The sequence below is a fragment of the Diabrotica virgifera genome, chromosome 4 (genome assembly GCF_917563875.1).
Source record: "Diabrotica virgifera virgifera chromosome 4, PGI_DIABVI_V3a".
In the NCBI taxonomy this organism is placed as follows: Eukaryota; Metazoa; Arthropoda; class Insecta; order Coleoptera; family Chrysomelidae; genus Diabrotica; species Diabrotica virgifera.
Window position 1 is genome coordinate 81785713 of NC_065446.1, and position 21153 is coordinate 81806865.

General features: G+C 32.5%; 1 protein-coding gene across 2 annotated transcripts in view; it reads right to left on the reverse strand.

Annotated features, from left to right (window-relative positions):
• The window catches only part of LOC114338469 (transcription factor sox-2-like), a 318719-nt gene that overhangs the window by 46490 nt on the left and 251076 nt on the right, over positions 1-21153 (reverse strand). For both annotated transcript variants that reach the window (XM_050649367.1, XM_050649366.1), the window contains exon 4: positions 8193-8347. In XM_050649367.1, the coding sequence (XP_050505324.1) occupies positions 8193-8347 (155 nt within the window). The remainder of the gene's footprint in view (positions 1-8192; positions 8348-21153) is intronic.

Below are 21153 nucleotides of genomic sequence, written 5' to 3' on the forward strand. Positions count from 1 at the left end.
ACAAATAGAAAATTCAAAATCACTATTATTAAAATTTATTAAAAATTGAGATTTACACAAAACTTGCCAACGTTGCGAATCGTCCCTATAGTAATACTATCCACATCTACAGCTAAGCAGTTGTCGATCAAATGAACGCTCCCTGTCATAATGTAAAATTTGCTAGCGCGCAACGTCTATTCCTATTTCGGTTCACCTGTATATACCTCGAAGGATATTGACCTGAGTCTGATATTGGGGAGAGCGATACTCTATTCAAAGTGACCCGGAAGATTAGAAACTTTTTACGCTCAAAAACAGACAGGTGGAACAAATGTTTTTCACATTTTGTGTTATTTTCACTTTGTTTTAACAATTTTTTTACAATGTTTTTGGTTTGCAATGGTTTGGTTTACTTTAATATTTTTGAAAGAAATAAACTTATTTTAAAGCAAAATTGTGAATTATTCCCAATACAGATAGTAAATTAAAACATTTTCAGCCAATAAATCATTTTTAAATTCACATCGTTTTTGACTTCAAATTAAAGTTTAAAACGATGATTTGTGGTAGCGGACCAAAGTATGCTAAATGTGCAGTCACTCGAGCGTTATGGGGACCTATTGGGTTGTGAAGAGTAGGTCCTAAAACCAAAAAAAGTTAATTAAAGTTTTTCATTTTAGTGGGAACTTTCCATTTTTAATTTAATTTTCCATTTCCATCAGTAGTTTTTTTAGATTATAGCGCCATCTATCCATAATTCGCAAAAATGTCTCGAATAAAAGTTACTTATTTTTACGTAAGGAATCCAAATCTGCAATAAAAAATGGGGGCTCCCATTTAAGATTTTAAAGTAACCTCCCACCCCACCTCCTTGGGGGGTCGTGTTTGGTGCCGTTCGATAGTTTTTTTAAAAATATTGAATAAGTGTAATTTTCAGCTTTTCGATCTGATGTTCATTTCGCGAAATATCGCGGGATTCGTATTTAAAATATTAAATTTAGGTACCCCCCATCCCTCTCCGTGGGAAGTCGTGTTTGGTAGCACTCGATAGATTTTTAAAAAATATTGAGCACGTATTTTTTAGTTTTTCGATCTTGTCATTCATTTCGCGAAATATTCGTTATTTTTTTCTTGTCAAACTTTGTGACTCACCCATTTCCTTACGCCCAGCTCAAATCGTCAGATTTTTGAAATATAGCTCCCTCCGTTAACGAACTCCCCTGCATTAAGAGCCAATATACGTTAGAGGTGCATTTTCAGGGTACAAGGTTTCTCCCCATGTAATAATCTGACGCGCTCGAGTAACTGCAAAAATCCTCGCTTGGGCTTCCCTACCATTGTCAAAAGTTTAAAAAGTGGAGTGGAAAAGCTCGTTTTGGGAGTAAACTGACGAAATATTCTCTACAATTTCCTTCAATAACAGAGATAGATTTAATAAAAATTATGAAGTATCTGTAATCCACTCGTACATCCACTCTTCGCAATATTTTAAACTGATCTAGAGAAAAATAAAAATTCCTCTCGCGGTGAAACATCTTTGGTTATTATTATATATTATACTTATACGACTCTCCATCACATTCCAGTTTCCTTATTCGTTATCTTCAGTTATAATTTTGTGAAATAGTGTAACAGACGCGTTGGTAAATTGAAAAGATTTACGAGAGACGTACTCGAAAACGACACGGTAAAACTCGAAAATTCCATCCACAAAGAACCGGTGTAATACGTCATGGTATTGTGAACGCGAGGAGCAGCACCTTGCAGGACAATTTAGGACATAGATCATCGCGGACAAAGGACTTTAACGATTTAAACATATCCCCCGCGTTACGCGCCATTTCTTTTGGGATATGCGTATGTTCTAGCTTGAAAGATGACTTTTGCTTTTGATATTTATTTTAGATGTAAGAGAATGCTTGGAACATTAAATTTAACTTTACATTCCTTCCTAATCTAATACTCAGTTCACTGATTGGGATATGAAAATTTCAATATCATGAAAGTATTTTTTTCTACGGCCGTGCTAAAAGAGCCACTTTCACGCACGCATTTCGTTTCCGAAAGTTGCACTTTCCCGCACGGCGTGCGTGAAAGTAAATTTTCCCACACGGCGTGCGGGAAAGTAAAATACCTTGTAATATGGCATTATAATATATTATAATACATGCAATAAACTAATATTTAGATATTATTTACGAATTTATTTTAAATTTATCTTATTGTGTTCATGTTTTAATGAAATTAGCTCGATTATTTCATTCATAGGAGATTCTGACCAATAGAAAGATAATTTTTGATAATATCCCGTCGCCAAGTATATTACGTCACATGCCCTTCGTTGCTACGAAAAAATACATTAAGTGACATTAATGACAATTAATGTTTTAAAAATTATAAAAGTGATGACTTTCAACCGTCAAATATTTATAACAACTGTGTGTTTAATTGTACTAATTTGTACTTACATAAATAAATTACAATAAAATTTTGGTTTTGAACGTTTTATTCATGAAATAATCGCAACAAATTGCACTCGATCTCTAAAATTATTATCGAATTTTTGCCCTCGTGACACTTTGACATAAATCCCTCGTGCCTCGTGCCCTCGTGACATTCCCCTTCGGGTCTTGAAATTAAAACTGTCAAAGTGTCACTCTGGGAAAATTCGATAATTTTAGAGCTCTTGTGCAATTACTACTGATAATTCGATAAAATAAAAATTATTTTGACGTAATATTTAAAATTCAGATCAGTAGACAATTACAATGGTTTTGAATCGTCGTCATGGAAACCAATATCGTCGTCGTGGTAACCCATTATATTGAAAGTTGGGTTTTGACAACCTTGTCAAAAAATAAATTTGTGTATTTTCACTTCTAAATAAAAATTGATATGACTCTATTTATTGTGGCTTTTTTCCAAACGTACGGCCCTAGAAAAAATATTGTTCCTAACTCATGCGGAAAGTGTCTTCCCCGCACTCGACTGCTTGCCCGAACTCCGCTATCGCGTCGTTCGGGTCAACGGCAGTCTCGTGCGTGAAAGTATCACTTTCCGCACAAGTTAGGAAAATAACTATTGTAGGGGAACAAAGGGCTTGTTGTAACATGGGTAAATAGTAACACGACATTTTCATAGGTTATTTGAACGTTTTCAACTTATTTAGCTGACTCGGTCTTACCCTCTTATCTCTCTGCACAAACACCGTCCAGCCAGTCGTCTGCTGATATTGTCCTTTTCATGAGCATTTTTCAGTGCGTAACAAATGATAGGAAAAAGGGTAAGTCCGTGATAATACACATTTATGACATTTATTCTAACATGACATTTTAGTTAAATCTGACAGTTGTCACATTTTATTTTCAATTTGGAATAAAAACAAATCAAATGTGTTTCTTGCATTTATAAAATGAATGGTATTTTCTTTGATTTGTATAGTCTTATAAATTATACAGATTATCTAACAATAAAACACTGAAAACGTTTGTTTTCTATACTTCCACAAAATTTATTATAACTAAGTGACTACAGCTGTTTCGGCGGAGTGCCTTTCTCAAGTGATACAGTTTACAATGTGTTTGCCTTTTTAAGTCTTCAACTGAAGAGGTTGAGGAGTGGGGAGCTGTTTGTCTCGAGTTTTTAGAATCTATGGAAATTAATAAACTGAAAAATACAGATATAATTCTGAATGACCAACTCGAGACAAACAGCTCCCCACTCCTCAACCTCTTCAGTTGAAGACTTAAAAAGGCAAACACATTGTAAACTGTATCACTTGAGAAAGGCACTCCGCCGAAACAGCTGTAGTCACTTAGTTATAATAAATTTTGTGGAAGTATAGAAAACAAACGTTTTCAGTGTTTTATTGTTAGATAAAATGAACTTCCATCAAGTAACGGTCGAATCCATCAATTATATACAGATTATATTTGTAATATTATTATTTAATTAAAAAAAAATTATTTTTTTTATTATGGCGCCAACTATCGACAACTAGAATAACTAGAATAAATTTTGTAAATGTCTGTAATCACGGACGTGCCTTTTTTTCCGTCACATACAATTTAATGCGTTAGAAAGAAATCGAACAACTGTGACGCACTGAAAGATGATCATGAGAAAAAGAATAGTCCTAAATAGTGGGTGTGTGCACGTGCTTCATTTTGGTCAGGTAAGATAAAATTTGACTTTCCTAAAATTCTGGTTATTGCAAATTTTTTGAAACGGATCTGATACTTTCTGTTGTCATTTCTTTTCTATTTTAATTTATTTATATTTTGATCTTGCTTAACGATTTTACGATTAGGAAATTTTTTTTTCTCTGATTCTGGCTTTGGTTTAGAACTAGAACCTTTAGCCACGTAATTGTATAACTTATCACTAAGTCAAGGGAGTAATGTGTACTGTGTGTGTTGAGTAAGTGTCTTGTTACTTTGCAAAGTCTACGTCATTGTCTTTGCAAAGAGACGCTAATTGTTTCCGAACGTCTGCGGTCCCTCCGGTGAGTACCGATCCCACAAGGACAGAAACTATTTTTCACTTATTAATTTATAATAAATGAAAAATCTCTGCCCCTGGTAGGATTCGAACTCCCGACCTTTCGTTTCAAAGGTAGGCGCTCTTACCACTGCGCCACAGAGGGGTTAATTAGGAAGTTATTTTTACAGTTTTTTTAATAAATATACAAAAGTGTGCTATGGGGTTTTTGTTGTAACCCAACCTTGGGGTTTGTTGTAACTTATTACAACTTGCCCCGAATCTTACTAAATTTATAATCTACAATATAAAAGCATATTATTATTTAATGTTTTTCTTCCAAAATAAGACAATACAAAAAAAGTCTTCTTCTTCTTCTTCTTTTTTATAAGCAATTCTGCTTGTTCATTGGCGGATTGATACCTCTATGGAAGGTTGTCACTCCATATTTTGCGCGGTCTGCCGGTACTTCTTCTATCTTCTACGGATTGGTGATTTATCTCGTGCTATTTTGACCACACGTGTCTCCCCCATTCTGGTTATCCGGTTGTTCCATTCTTTTTTCTATTTAGTGTCCATTCGTTTATACACTGTACGTTACATTGCCTTCTAATATCTTCGCTCCTCTTTCGATCTCTCAGTGTATTTCCTGTAATTCTTCTCAGTACTCTCATCTCTGCCGTTTCCAGTAGTCTTTGTGTTGTGGCTGTATCGGGTCTTGTTTCTGATGCATATGTCATTATTGGTCTTATACTGGTTTTATAAATTCTTGACTTCATCTCAGTGTTAATATGTCGGTTTCGCCATATAGTGTTATTAAGGCATCCTGCCAATCTATTTGCTTTTTGTACTTGATTTCTCACTTCTTTGTCTAGGTCTCCGTAACTTCACAATGTAATTCCAAAGTATTTTACTTCCATTACTTGTTCAATACTGATACCCATCAATTTCTATTTTGCATCTGATTGGTTCTTTACTGCTTACTATTGTTTTGGTTTTCTGAGATGAAATTGTCATATTGAATTCTTTTGCTCTTCTGTTAAATCTGTGGACTAATCTTTGCAGACTATCTTTATCTTGGGCTATCAATATTGTTCGTCTGCGTAGCAGAGTATTTTTACTTCTTTGTTTCCCATTCTATATCCTCTTCCTTTGTTGGCGTTTTTGATGATTTCATCCATGATTAAATTGAAAAACATAGGACTCAATGAGTCTCCCTGTCTTATTCCGCTGCCCATATCTATAGTTTCTGTAAGTTGTCCATCTATTCTGACTTCCATTTTGTTGTTTTGGTAGATGTTCTCAATAGTTTTTATGATATCTAGAGGGACTTCTCTATTATATAGAATATAGATGATGGATTACATCTTTGAGTCTTACTCTGTCAAATGCTTTCTTTAAGTCAATCAGACATAGAACTGCTGGTCTATTATACTCTAGTGATTTCTCAGTAATTTGCTTTATGACGAATATTGCATCTGTACACGATCTTCCAGTACGAAAACCCTGTTGTTTATCTGCTAAACTTATCCTCTGATTCATTACGTATTAAAAGATTTTAATTTTTAAGTTTTATAGTAGTATTTAACAAGTTGATACCTCTGTAGTTTTCTGGCTGCTTTTTATCTCCTCTTTTGAATAGTAGAATTAGTTCGCTGGTTCTCCATTCTTCCGGTATTTTATTGTGTTTTATGATTTTGTTAATTAATGTTGTTAATTGTTCTGTAATTGCTACTCCACAATATTTCAGTAATTCGTTTGGTATTCCATCCTTACCTGCAGCTTTTCTGTTCTTCAGCTTTTCGAGTGTTTTTCGTACTTCCTGTGCACTTTAATTTGTGGTAATTTCTGGTGTTTCCGGTTCTAGCATCATTTGTTCTTCCTCTACATAGAGCTTTTTCAGATAGTCAATCCATGTATGCTTTTATATGTGTTTTGGTTCTATTAGTTCCTTTACCTCCGTTCTTTGACCTCTTGTAAAGCTCTTATACAAAAGAAAGTCAGAACGAGTAATTAAAAGCCAGGACGTCTGCGAGTTAGTTTCAGCGGAAGTTTTAAATAATCAATGTAGTATAATATTAAGGCAAGCAAGTAAAACTTTCAGCATGTGTCATGTGTCTCTATACCGATATATAAAAGAAGAAGAACAATGAGAGTCTACAAGTGGCTATGCTAAAGCAAGATTAGTTTTTACAGCCGAAGAAGAAAGTAAAATGGCTACGTGTTTTCTGAAGTGCGCTGAAATATATTTTGGACTACTTCCCATGGATATACGAAAATTGGCTTACCAATGTGCCGTGAAACTCGGTGCTAAGCAACTTCCATGTTCTTTTCAATAAAATTACACCGCAAACCAAGATTGGTTCCAAAATTGTATGCGTATAAATTCACATTTATCTCTAAAAACACCAGAAACTACGTCATTAAGTAGAGCAGCAGCTTTCAATAGGACTTACGTAAATTTTGATAAAAAATAAATATTTCATAAAACGTCATTTCTTAACAAAACAAGCACTCAAATGGAATGCAACACGACAAAGAAGCAGAAGACGACCGACCAAAACATGGAGAAGTACGATTGAAGATGACTATAAAAGCACGAAGAAAACCTAGGGAGAAATAGCAGCCATTGCCAGAAATAAATACAAATGGAGAAGCTTCGTGGATGCCCTATGCTCCTTCCTGGAGTAGCAGGATTGAATATACAGGGTGTCCAGAAACTCTACCAACAAACGAAGACAGGAGATTCTTCAGAAAATTTTAAGACTATTTAATCCAATTCACCTAGTCCGAAAATACTTCCTATAAGGGAGCTAGAGCTGTTTGAAGATGGCGCCTGGTTATTATTTTTTTTTAAATATCTCTAGAACGCTTTTATTTAGAAAAAGGCAAATTGGTACACTTATTTATCTTCCAAATATAAATCGATTCCATCTATTGCAAATTTCTAGTACCGGTCATAGGCGTCCGTTTTGGGTAGGGCAACAGTTATATTATCGCATAACTTTTTTGTTTTTAATTTTTAAGCATTTTTGAGTCTGGATCATTAAAACGTAAGTTATTATAGTACTAAAAGGTAATCTTACTTGAAGTCGATAGGATACACCGTTTTCTAGAAAAATCGATTTGAATTTTTTTCTTTTTTTGAATATCAAAAAAAATTTAAAAAAATTATTTAAAAAAACGAAAACTGGTACGTTTATTTAGGCAATCTACCTACTTTTATTCAGTTTTATGGTAAGAACGGTTTATGGTTTATGAATATAACTCTCATTGTTATCACTTTTTATCATTTCCTGTTCGTAAAATAAAAGAATTTTTAAAATTTATTGTGTTTTTGCCATAAAAGTTTTTTTTGGTGATCTTTCCGGGCCCCATTAAAATGCGGGCCCGGAGGCAGGTGCCTCATGGGCCTAGTGGTAGAATAGGCCCTGAATATGCGTTTAATTATGTTTATATACCGATAGTCAATTCGGCGTTCTGTCAAAGCTTCCAACATTTTTTGTTGATTTATGCTGTTAAAGGCCTTTTCATAGTCCACAAACATTAAAACTATTGGTTTATTATATTCAGTACATTTTTCTATAAGATTTTTTATTACCAATAGGTGATCGTTTGTTCCGTAGCCTTTTCTAAAACCCGCCTGTTCTATGAGCTGATAAAATTCCAATTTATTTTCTAATCGTTTTTTTTTTCTATACACTAATGCAATAATTAATAAAATATATTACCTGCGCTGGCGCAGTTAATCCTGCTGACATCGCCGCAGCAGATTGTTGAGCCGCGGCCGCCGCTGCTGCCATAGAAGCTGCACTGAGTGAACCGTAAGCTGCAGATGGATTGTAATAGGATGCCATTGACTGACTCATACTACTAGCTGCCATACCTGTAACCAAAGTTAAGTTTAAAAAAAATCGTGAACTAGTTTTTGAATAGTATTCTTTTAATAAAGAAGCCCGAAATAATTTATAGAATCAGCTAACGAGAACAGCAGTCACAGTGTCAGAAGGGAATTTTGTGTCAATATTATAATCTCTTCTGAGTTAGCCATCTCTCTGGGACATCATTTGGCTACAGTGTTCCTTCCAGTCATTGTTTTGTGTTTTATATCTGTCATTCCATTTCAATTGAGGTTTTATTTATATTTATTTATTAAGCGCAACAGGCCTTGTAGGCCTAGGGCTAAAATGTTTACATTTCTGATAACATAAATAATATAATAAATAACTTGTATAACTTACATAACTTATAAAACTTGTAAATTTTATTTAAATACACTTCAGTCTTTTTATACACTCCTTCACCACCTCTCTCCATCTCCTTCTGTCCAATGCTAGTTCTTTCCATCTCTCAATGTTACTTTTCTTCAAGTCTTCATATACACTATCCTTCCATCTTTTCCTTGGCCTGCCTTTCCTCCTCTTTTGTATTGGTCTTCGTGAGAGTACCATTTTTGGCATTCGTTTACTTCCCATTTTCTCTATGTGCCCCAAGTATCGTATTCTCTGTGCTTTGATCGTCGTCGTAATCGTTGGCTCTTGATATAGTTCTTCCAATTCTTTATTGGTTCTTCTTCTCCACTGACCTTCTATTTTCACACCTCCATATATTGCTTTTTGCATTTTTCTCTCCCATCTTTCTAATAGGTCTGTTTCTGACTTTTTGAGCACCCATGTTTCACTTGCGTATGTTACTGTAGGTCTGATAACAGTCTTATAAATTCTTATTTTTGTTTTTCTTGATACGTATTTGGATTTCAATAATGTGCGTAATGCTCCATATTTTTTTATTTCCTTTAGCTATTCTTGCCTTTATCTCCCTTTCTTCATGACCATTTTCATCTATTTTGACTCCCAGGTAAATAATTTCTTTGGCTCTTTTGAACGAGTATGTTTTTTCTCCATCTATTTGTACTATGATGTTATTCTCTTTTTCTTTTTGGATCTCACCCATTATCATATACTTTGTCTTTTCTTCATTTATTTTAAGTCCGAATTTTTTGGCTTCCTTTATTATGTTTTTCATTAACTTTTGTAGTTCTTTTTTGCTTGTTGCTAATAGCGTCAGATCATCTGCAAATGCTATGCATTGGTGGCCGTTTTTAAATATCGTTTCTTGCATATTTATTCTGCTTTTCCTGATTATTCCTTCCAATGTTAGATTGAATGCCATTGTTGACAGTTGGTCTCCTTGTCGTAATCCTTCCTTGGTTTCAAACTTTTTGGATGTATACCCTTTCCAAGCTATTTCGTTTGTTGTGTTTTCCATCGTCATCTTTATCATCCTTACAATTTTACTTGGTATCCCCAGTTCTTTCATCAGTTCGTACATCTGCTGTCTATTTACTGTGTCGTAAGCCTGCTTAAAGTCTATGAACAAAGCATATAGTACTGTTTTATGTCCGTAACAGGGAGTCTGTATTTCTTTTAAGGCAAATATTTGGTCAGTCGTTGATCTGTTGTTTCTAAAACCTGCCTGGTATTCCCCCAGTATTTTTTCCGAATAATGACTTAGCCTCTTTCTTATACTTTGTGCCAAGATTTTGTAAACTATTTCTAATAGTGCGATGCCTCTGTAGTTTTCGCATAGCATTCTATCACCTTTTTTATGTATAGGGCATATTCTTGCTATGGTCCACTCTTCTGGCAATTTTTCTACTTCCCATATTCTTTTTATCAGGTCATAGATCTCTTTCTGTAGTCTTTTCCCTCCTGATTTTATCATTTCGGCCGATATTTCTGTTATTCCTGGGCTTTTGTTATTTTTCAAGCTCTTTATTTCGTTCTTTATTTCTTGTTCTGTGGGTATTTCTATTGCTATATGATCATCTTCAATTTCATGGCTTGTTTCCTTTTGTACTTCGCTCTTATTTAGCAGTTCTGTGAAATAGTTTTGCCAGTTTTCCATTATTTTTTCCGGCTCATTTAGCAACATCCCTTTATCATCTCTCATATATGGGGTGTTTTTTTGATATCCTCTTTCCATTTTTTTTGCTTCCTGGTAGAATGATCTTATTTCTTTTTTTTTTGAAATTTTTCTTCTATTTCTTTCAGTTTGTTCTCATTGTATTTTCTCTTTTTGCTTCTACATTTTCTTTTCATGATTTTTCTCAATTCTCTGTATTCTTCTCTAGCGCTTTCTTCGTCATTTGTGAGATTTTTGAGTCTTACTTTTCTTATTGCTTCTGCTACTTCTTGACATTCTTCATCATAGCAATCTTTTGTTTTGTGTTTTCTTTTGGTTTTCGCTAGGATTGCTTTACTTGTGTTCAAGAGTGCTTCTTTGATATTTTGCCATTGTTTGTCTGGGCTTGACGTTTCTTGTTCCCTGATTAGTCTGTTGGTTATTCCCTGTTCATACTTCTTCTGTGTGTTGTTATCTTTTAGTAGTCCTATGTTGAATTGTTTTCCAATTTTTTCCCTTGTTTTATTGTTTCGCTTTATGTTATGCTCGATTTTGTATTCTGCTCTCACCAAGTAGTGGTCAGAGTTACAGTCCGCTCCTCTCATGCTCTTTACATTTATTACATTGTTTGCATGCTTCTTCTCTATTAAAATATGGTCTATCTGATTTACTGTCTTCTTGTCAGGGGAAATCCACGTTCCTTTATATATATCTTTTCGGCGTAATTGTGTGCTTCTTATCACCATTTGCCTTTCTGTTGCAAAGCCTATTATTCTTTGGCCATTATCGTTCGACACCTCATGCTTACTATATTTCCCTATTATGTGTTCGTATATATTCTCTCTTCCGACTTTGGCGTTGCAGTCTCCCATTATTATTTTGATTTTGATTCAATTGAGGTTTAGCAGGTCAAATATAGAGAGGAGTCCACCTGGGTTGCATGCTGTCCCCATTACTCTTCAATGTATACAGTGAAGCTGTATTTAAATAAGCGCTCTCGGATTCAATTGAGGGAACATCTACCACTATCAATGGAGAAATTTTGAATAACTTACGTTTTTCAGACCATACAGTAATAATGACGGATAACAACAATGATTTTCATAATGTAATTCAACGCCTGAACGACTGCTGTTATGAATACGGGGTGAAGATACATTTGAAAAAAAGACTAAATGTATGATCATGACTAAATCAGCAGATGAAAGCCTCCAATTGATTATTCAAGATAGTGCAATTGAGCGTTTAGATACCTACAATAGATACCTACCTACGAACATGGTTAACATCAAATGTAGAAAATAAGATACGTATTGAAATAGCACTTTCATTGAACTTTTCTTTGTTGTCTGAATATAAGGTTAGAACTAGGCAACTAGATGGATAGAAAATGAGGCGAAAATAATATTAATTATCAAAAGACGTAAACTTAAATACTTAGGACATGTGATGAGAGAGCAAAAATACTCATTATCACTAGTGATGTTGATTATAGTAACTTTCGAGTATTCGTTACAAATTGTTACTTTTGTATAAAGTAATCATTTACAGTATTCGGTACTTTGATTACTATGATTACTTTTGTTACTTTTGTATTTGAGTAGTACCGGTAATCATATCGAGAATCGTATTGCTCAGTAGGTAGGTATTTTGTATAGGTATTCCGATTTAACAAGATCTACTATCTAATCTACAACGGCAAATGGCGTAGATCTAGATAAAAATATAGTGTTCTCGCATTCGATCTTTGTTAACGACATACATTACATTTTACGTATACCATTGAACCTTCCTCAAAAGGTATAATACATTTCGAAACAAAAAGAGATAAAACTAGTGGAGGTGGAAATTATCGTTAGATATAAACGTATAAATTATTAACACTACATTACATAGTGTCCCATCTTTAGACGTCTGTCACAGGAGTATTGTATAAAATTCTACTGTCACAGTGACAGTTGTCATACTTCTTTGATACGTCTAAAGGTCGAAAGCTATGAAATGTACTGTTAATTTATACGTTTATAACAATAATTTCCTCCTCCACTAGTTTCATCTCTTTTTGTTTCGCAATGTATTATGTTTTCCATCTTTTGCCGGTTATTAGCGTGCTCACCTTGGCTCATCACTGTATGTATTTTATTTCAATTTAGGCATATAATATACGTAAGAGCACCTAAATTATTTAATTTTGAAGTTTGAACTCTTGACAAAAACGCATCCATAGAAAAAGTACAGTCTACAACAAGTGAGAAAATGACATATTTCTCCCTCGCTTGATTTGCGGCACTCGCCTCGTGAGAAACATGTCTTTTTTCTCTCTTGCTGTACAATATTACTATTTTTCTATAGCTGTTACGTATAAATCATTTTCTGTTGTGTATAATATGTCTCGTTTCAGGTTCTAATAGGTTACAACATACTTATGAACGTATTACGTAGCCCTAAATAATGACAAAATAAACAAACCCTAATGATTGTAGAAGTACAATTTGAACAATAAGTAAATCCGTTCGCTGGAAAATTAATTAAATCGAAGTGAAGGTGGTAATCATTCCAGACAATTGATTGATTGTTTCTCGTGATGATACTCAACATAATTGATTCTACAATACGTTATGCAACAATTCGATTAATGTGTAACCTTGAAACATCAGCTTGGGGTCCACTTACTTGGACGATCTAACAATATATTATACAATGGGTACATAGATTAATTGCTAATTAATATTGCTAAATGGGTTATTACTTTTTTAAATTTGCCGCTAAGCTAACAAATTATCAGTTATAAAACATTGATGAAAGAAACTGTTGTACCTACGTAATATCATATATAAATTATAACAAACAAAATATCAATATATATGTACCCAACCAAACTTATGTGGAATCACCATGTATTTCGAACCAATATTTATTTCTTTTGAAAAAACTTGATTTTGTTGCGAAGAATTTTGTTTTTATTGAAAATAAAGAGACCCATAAAACAATTCGATAACAAAGCTCTGTACGTTAGAGATTATTTGCTCTAGTTACAAATTGATCGAGAATAAATAAACTAACTTTTACGTTCAAAATAAGTCCCAAAATAGGTAAACTCACTAATTCTAAAAGAGTTTTGTTCCATAGAGATTTTCACTAAGTTAATACATTTCGAGTTATTTGCGAGTAGATATGTTCATTTTTCAACAAAAAAAAAACACGTTTTTAGAGGGTTTTTCGTAAATATGTAACTCACAATGTATTTTATCGAAAAAGATATTTTCTTAGCAAAAATATAGATTATAAAAAAGTGAAAAAAATGGTGTATGTATGAAGTATCTAGACCCAGTAGAAGCACAGTTGTAGCTAATTAAAAATGAGTCCATATTCTTCAAATTCCAAATCGAATATTTCAACGTGAAATAACCAAAACATTAAGCAATTTTTGGGGAAAACTCATTACAACTGTTTTAAAGTGTTTAACAGAAGCTATTGTTTTGTTTTTAAAAAAGTTCGTAGCATCAAAAGTAAGCAAGTTACCCTCAAAATAAACTTGGTTCCTGTTTGTTTGGTAAAAAAATAGGGAAAATCACTCCCTAATTAGCATCTCAGTTAGCCATATCTTAATTAATTTTAAATAAGAACAGAAAAACAAAAAATCCAATACATTCAGAAAAGCAAAACCTACATATATATTTTTTATTACTTAATTAAAAGTTATTTAAAAAAAAGCATTTTTTAAATTAAAAAATAAAAAAATTTTACTTTAAAACTAAATTTTTTCAAAAATAAGCCCTTTGAACTAATGAAACTTACACATCGTATAAATAAAGCATAAGTAAAGCAACTTGTAAAGTGGTAACGATTAATTTCATTTGAGATGCTACTTAAGAGGTGATTTCCCCGATTTTCTTTTACCAAAAAAAAAAGGGACAATCTTTATTTTAAGCGTCACTTGCTTACTTTTGATGCTAGGAAATTAAAAAAAAAAAAAAAGAAAAATAAAGCTTCTTTTAAACACCTAAAAAAAAGTTTAAAAGAGTTTTCTGCAAAAAGTGGTTTTCAACCCAAGTGGTTCTTTAAAATTTGGAGCAACAACCGTGGGTAAATGGACTAATATGCTGACAGGGATCATAAATTTTTAATAGAAAATTTTGAGAAACATTTAATTTTCTATTGTTTTTATGTAAAATCTGAAATATAAGAACTCACAATTATTGTTCATTAAGTTAATTTAACAATTTAATAATTGTTATTTGTAAAAAAAAAATATTTTAAAATTCATAAATAGTGTGTTTTGTTGAATGTTATGTTGAATAATATTTACGCGTATATACCTACTTCAAGTGGCGTTTAGACGCCGCGATAAATCGCAGCAATTTATTGTGACGATAAATTGCTGCGATTTATTGATTCTTTTAAAGCTGTTTAGACGCTGCGATAAATTGTTGCGATTGATTATAAACTGAAACAACTCGATCGTTATCATAAATTGATGCAATACGATACCAACTCCAATCCAATTCCGATAAATCGCTGCGGTGCGTGTACCGTTTACACACAATGATAAATTGACGAAACTCGATTGATATCGATAAATTGCTGCGATTTATCGTCGTGTCTAAACGCTGCCTTACGTTTGAATATGCATATTTGCTTAAGTCTGATGATTGTGTATTTTAGATATCCTGGTATCACTTAACTGCAGCACTATTATAATAAATATCAAAATTTATAAAACAAACTGTCGAAACTCGGAACATTGTATAATAAAGAAGTATCGTACGTTAAACTGACATCTCCATGCGTGAGCTACCCTAATTTATGCATCTAGGTACACGCAAAGCCTTTTCATCCATTCGTTGAAGTATTATTCGTCGCGATATTGCCTTTTGAATACGTATATATTTGTTTCCATATAACATAACACTGGACAACACACATTATGTCCCATGTATTATTTCCACTATTTCTTGTGTATTTTGATGAGTACAATAATTCATGTCCGCAATCAAAAATATTCTATTACGCAAATATTTTTTTCTATTAACACTACAGTGGAACTCCGATAAGTTGGCCTCCGATAACCCGGAAGTTCGGCTAACCCGGAAGTCCGGCTAACCCGGACCTATTTTCGTCAGACAAAACAAACATTTTTTCACTTTGACTGAGTTTTTTACCAAGAAATAAACAATACTATATACAACTGTACGTAATTTGGATGTACTGTGCATATGTATTTCATGTTTTTGCAATTATAATGTGTATTTGTTTATAATCTATAAGTATTTTATTAACTTTTACCACATTATCCGGCTAACATGGATTTTCGATAACCCAGATCGGCCGCTGTCCCGATTAATCCGACTTATCGAGGTTCCACTGTACTTGATTTTTGATTTTTATATCATTTTTTAATTTGATTTACATTATAAAAATAATATATTATTATATTTATTGCTTCTTTACATGCTTCTCTTGTATGGTATTATGGTATCGTTCCGTCTACTCACAAGGGTGCATTAGATTACAGAAATTAGAAAATTGTGCCGTAAAAAAGAAGCCCTAAAGTATGGGGTCTCAGTAACATATAATAAGCATTTTCGCAAATGTTGGGTGGACTTTTCAGGAAAATTTTCGAGAACTGAGTACAATAGAGACGTTTTACATAGTAGATTACTTCTGACATCCGATCCTTTCATCAGCAGTAGTGGGCCAAATACCAAAAAGAAAATCTTACCAATAATCTTGCCATTCTCGAACAAAGCAAAGACAATAATTTTAAATGAAGCAACAGAAAGCGACAGTTTGTACTTTAATAATACAATAGCAGCTACAGAAATAAAAAAAAGCGATAATTTTTGATAATTTCCCATCGTCAAGTATTTTACGTCAGATGTTCTTCGTTGCTACGCAAAAATACATTCAGTGACATTAATCACAATTAATGTTTTATAACTTGCTTGTAGAGAACACCAAAAAAGAGGTTAATGACCATTAATGTTTTATAACTTGCTTGTAGAGAACACAAAAAAAGAGGTTTAGTAAATATTCAGGCGAATATATCAATATAATATTACTTAAAATGATTTAAAAAGATAGTTTTATTCATGAAATAATCTTACCGAATTACTCTCGAGCTGCTAAATTATCGATCTGTTTTGCCCTCGTGACACTTTCACATAATTTCACTCCCCTTTGGGTCGTGAAATTAAAACTGTCAAAGTGTCAGTAGGGATACAAATCGATAATTTTAGAGCTTTCGTGTAATCACTACTGAATATTTTTGTTTGAAATTATTCACTTTGTTCAACTTTTCAAAAAAAAAATTGTATGTACTTTTATGTTATTGATTTATGTATTTTTATTAATACATATGTACGTCCAAAATATTCTTTAAATATTGTTTTTTTATATTTTGAGATAATATAGGTCCTTAAATAATAATGACCGGTTTTTTGCTTCAAATGCCCCTTAGTACGTCACATGAAAATGGTTTCAGATCTTTATTACGAAACAAATAATTTAAAACATATAGGATCATTTCTACATAATTTTTATAACTTACTTTGTATCTTTATGGAATCTGCAGGGGAAAATAACATCTATTACTTGTGAATCATTCTGTATATAATACAAATAAAAACGGAAATCACATCCAAAATTGCAGAAAATGCGTATTGTAATTAAACATTTTATGAAAAGACATAAATATAAATGAAAACTTGATGCTAAATAAATTGAACTGTTGAAGTGTAGCTTTAAAATAATGGAATTCTTGTTCTGCTTCATGTTCCATCTCCTCGTGGGAGGCTAGAGATCTAGAGAATAATGTGGGAATATTTCATATTGTTTGCCGTTGTTGCTCTTAAACGCTCAGTTGATTTCCTGAAAATATCTTATTCCTCGACTATTTCTACTTTTCATTTGTTTTGTCTACCTATTCTACTATCCTTTCTAGTCTTTCTACAACCTATTAACATTTTTGAATTATTTTTATTTTTAAGGGTAATTATTTCTTCATATCGGTTTCCGACTCGTATAGCAAAGTAGAAAAAATATATCATATTAACATTTCATTAACATTTTTGCTATAAATACGGGTGTCCCAAAAGTAGCGGAACGGTCGAATATTTCGCGAAGTCAACATCCGATCGAAAAACTGAAAAATACGTTTTCAATAAATTTTAAAAATCTATCAAATGACATCAAACACGTTCCCCCACTACACCCCATAGAGGTGGGGTCGGGGTAACTTTAAAATCTTAAATAAAAAACCCTAGTTTTTATTGTAGATTTGGATTCTTTGCATAAAAGGAAGCAACTTTTATTCGACACATTAGTTCGAATTGTGGATAGATGGCGCTATAATCGGAAAAAACGATTTATCGTGATACCGTTGACTGATAAATATACTGATATCCGTATTTATCAATCAACGGTGATACCATAGGTAAATTATAGAAACGGTCTAATATCTCGAGGAATACACTTCCAAATGAAAAACCAAGAAATACATGTTTAATATTTTTCAAAAACCTATCGAATAACACCAAACATGACCCTCCACCCCAACCCCTGGAGGTGGGGTGGGGCTAACTGTAAAATCTTAAATATTAACCCCCATTTTTTATTCCAGATTTGGATTCCTTATGAACAAATAAGTAACATTTGTTCTAAACATTTTTTAGAATTTGTTGATAGATGGCGCTATAATCGGAAAAATTAGATTTATTAGCGCCATCTATCAACAATTCTAAAAAATGTTTCTAACAAATGTTACTAATTTTTTTCATGTGCAATCCAAACTTGCAATAAAAAATTGGGGTTCATATTTAAGATTTTACAGTTACCCCGTGGAGGGTCATGGTTGGTGTTATTCGTTAGGTTTTTAAAAAATATTAAACACTTATTTCTTGGTTTTTCTTTTGGTAGTGTATTTCTCGAGATATTGCACCGTTTCTATAATTTACCTATGGTATCACGAAGTATTCGAAGAAATGTTTCGAATAAAAATTGCTTTCTTGTATGTAAGGAATCCAAATCTACAATAAAAACTGGGAGTTTTCATTTAACATTTTTAAATTACCCCCTACCCCACCTTCAGGGGGTAGCGTGGGGGGGTTGCGTTTGGTGTCATTCAATAGATTTTTGAAAATGATTAGACACATATTTTTCAGTTTTTCCATCCGATGTTCATTTCGTGAAATATTCGACCGTTCCGCTACTTTTGGGACACCCTTTACAGGGTGAGGCAGATAAAGGGCCTATTAGAAATATCTAGAGAAATAAAGTTAAGAAAATGATGAAAATTCGAATACAGGGGGTTTGAGGTATGAACTATTTAATGAAAATATTTTCGCCTCTTTGCTACCTCCGGTCATACCGGAAGTTGATTGTAACTTCATTTTTTTAAATGGGACACCCTGTATATTTTTACATTTTTGGATTCTGCTCGATGTCTTCTTTCTTAAAATATGAGGTTTTGTAATATTATACAGGGTAGTTTCAAAGATAATTACGGTTTTTTATAAATTTTGTAGCAAAGTTCACACCCTGTAGAATTGTACTGATTTGATATCAAAAACTTCATTTATGTTCAAGTGATTTTTAATATAGTCTATTATTATTAAAAATTATTAATATAGCGAAATGTTTAATTTTAGTATACAGGGTTGGTCGAAACTCGGAATGAGTATTATCCGAGTTTTCTTAAATGGAACACCCTGTATTTTAGTATTGTAATGAAATGATATTTTATAGTACTTTTTTATTTCTTAAGCATTCCCTATACCTAACTGCTTTAATTTGTAAGTTATTCGTAGTTCTTTAAGCCATACACTAATTACAACAAAAATTACGTGAAATTTTATTAGGTTTGCCATGAAAATATTCAATCATAAATAATTTTTCGAAAATAAACACATATTAATCTCGACTGACCCTTAGTTTATTAATACTGGTTGACATATCAAAATACCTACGTAGTTAAGATTGTTGGTGTGTAATATATTAATAAAAACATACAATATTCTATCTAGTTGGCTATGACTTGAACACTAAATAGGCTTAAACATTTGCTTTGCTTAAACATTCTACTATCTTTGAAGTACCAGTTGCTTTGCTATCATTAATGAATTTTTCTAATGAGGAACTGATTCAGATTTTTGAAGATATTCTTCTTTAGCGGCGAATCGATTGAGGGTAAAATTTGATTGATCCCCACCTATGCGCACACCGACAGTATGGTATTAGTGGTTATACGGGCTCTGATTGGGTGTTGAAATTTTGAAATGATCTGTCAATAATTGTTCAATATGGAGGTTATCGGTAAACAAAAAAATTGTATAATATTAAATGTAGTAATGAAACACAGACTTACTCACAATCATTTAATTATACTTTGACGACCGGTTTCGATCTCTACATTATACAGATCATCTTCAGGTCGGCGTTACAAGAAGTTAAATGCTACAATAAAGAAAACCAGAGTTAGAACATTATCTGGTTGTACAAGTGTTAACAGAAAGCCAAATTAGAAAAAATTTTTTGCAATAAAGGTTTTCAACTGTTGACATTTCAGAATATTGATACCTACAAATGCACACCTATGAGTTAAAATGCTCATAAGCAGATATGAGCAAATGGGTGCATGTAGTTTGTGAGTATGTGTTGAAATTTAAATTATTAACAGTTAAAAACAAATTAAACCATTAAGCAAACTTAAATATGCATCCAAACTCAAAATAGCAATAACAAATAGATAGTAATATTGTTCAAACCTTCAAACCTAATATTGTTTAAATCCCTTGTAACGGCATGTAAGTAGGTTTGAACAATATTACTATCTATTTGTTATTGCTATTTTGAGTTTGGATGCATATTTAAGTTTGCTTAATGGTTTAATTTGTTTTTAATTGTTAATAATTTAAATTTCAACACATACTAACAAACTACATGCACCCATTTGCTCATATATGCTTATGAGCATTTTAACTCATAGGTGTGCATTTGTAGGTATCAATATTCTGAAATGTCAACAGTTGAAAACCTTTATTGCAAAAAAATTTTTTCGAATTTGGCTTTCTGTTAACACTTGTGCAACCAGATAATGTTCTAACTCTGGTTTTCTTAATTGTAGCATTTAACTACTTGTAACGCCGACCTGAAGATGATCTGTTTAATGTAGAGATCGAAACCGGTCGTCAAAGTATAATTAAATGATTGTGAGTAAGTCTGTGTTTCATTACTACATTTAATATGGACTCACATATGCAACCCATTCAATATTTGTATAATATTAGTTTTTATTGATGTGTGGACAGAAATAAAATCAAATTTATAATTATAGTGACTTTTTAAATAGTTTTGAAAAGCCGCAGGTACGTAATTCTAAATGTTTCAGTTGGAAATACCTAATAGTTTCAATACCTATCTATTTGGAAAATGTAAACAAAATAATGTAGTTACCTATTAGTAGGCAATGCTTTAATTTACACAATCTGATTTTACGAACAAACTTTCTACAAATCTTCATCTCATATATCGTTTTCTTACTCTATATTTTGTTGTATTTTATTTCGACAAAAATCAAACTAATAATTTTATTAAATTCATATAAATTTATGGTGTAAACGTTTAGTTTGTGTATATTCCCACATGACGTATACGAGAGTTTGGTGCAGTTTGAAATGCCGTCAACTTTCGTACGGTGCGGTAGACGTGAAGTGGGTTCGAGCCCCAAGCAAGTTATTTTTTTATTTTTTTTTATAGATTTTATGATTGAAGTATATTATTATATAATTT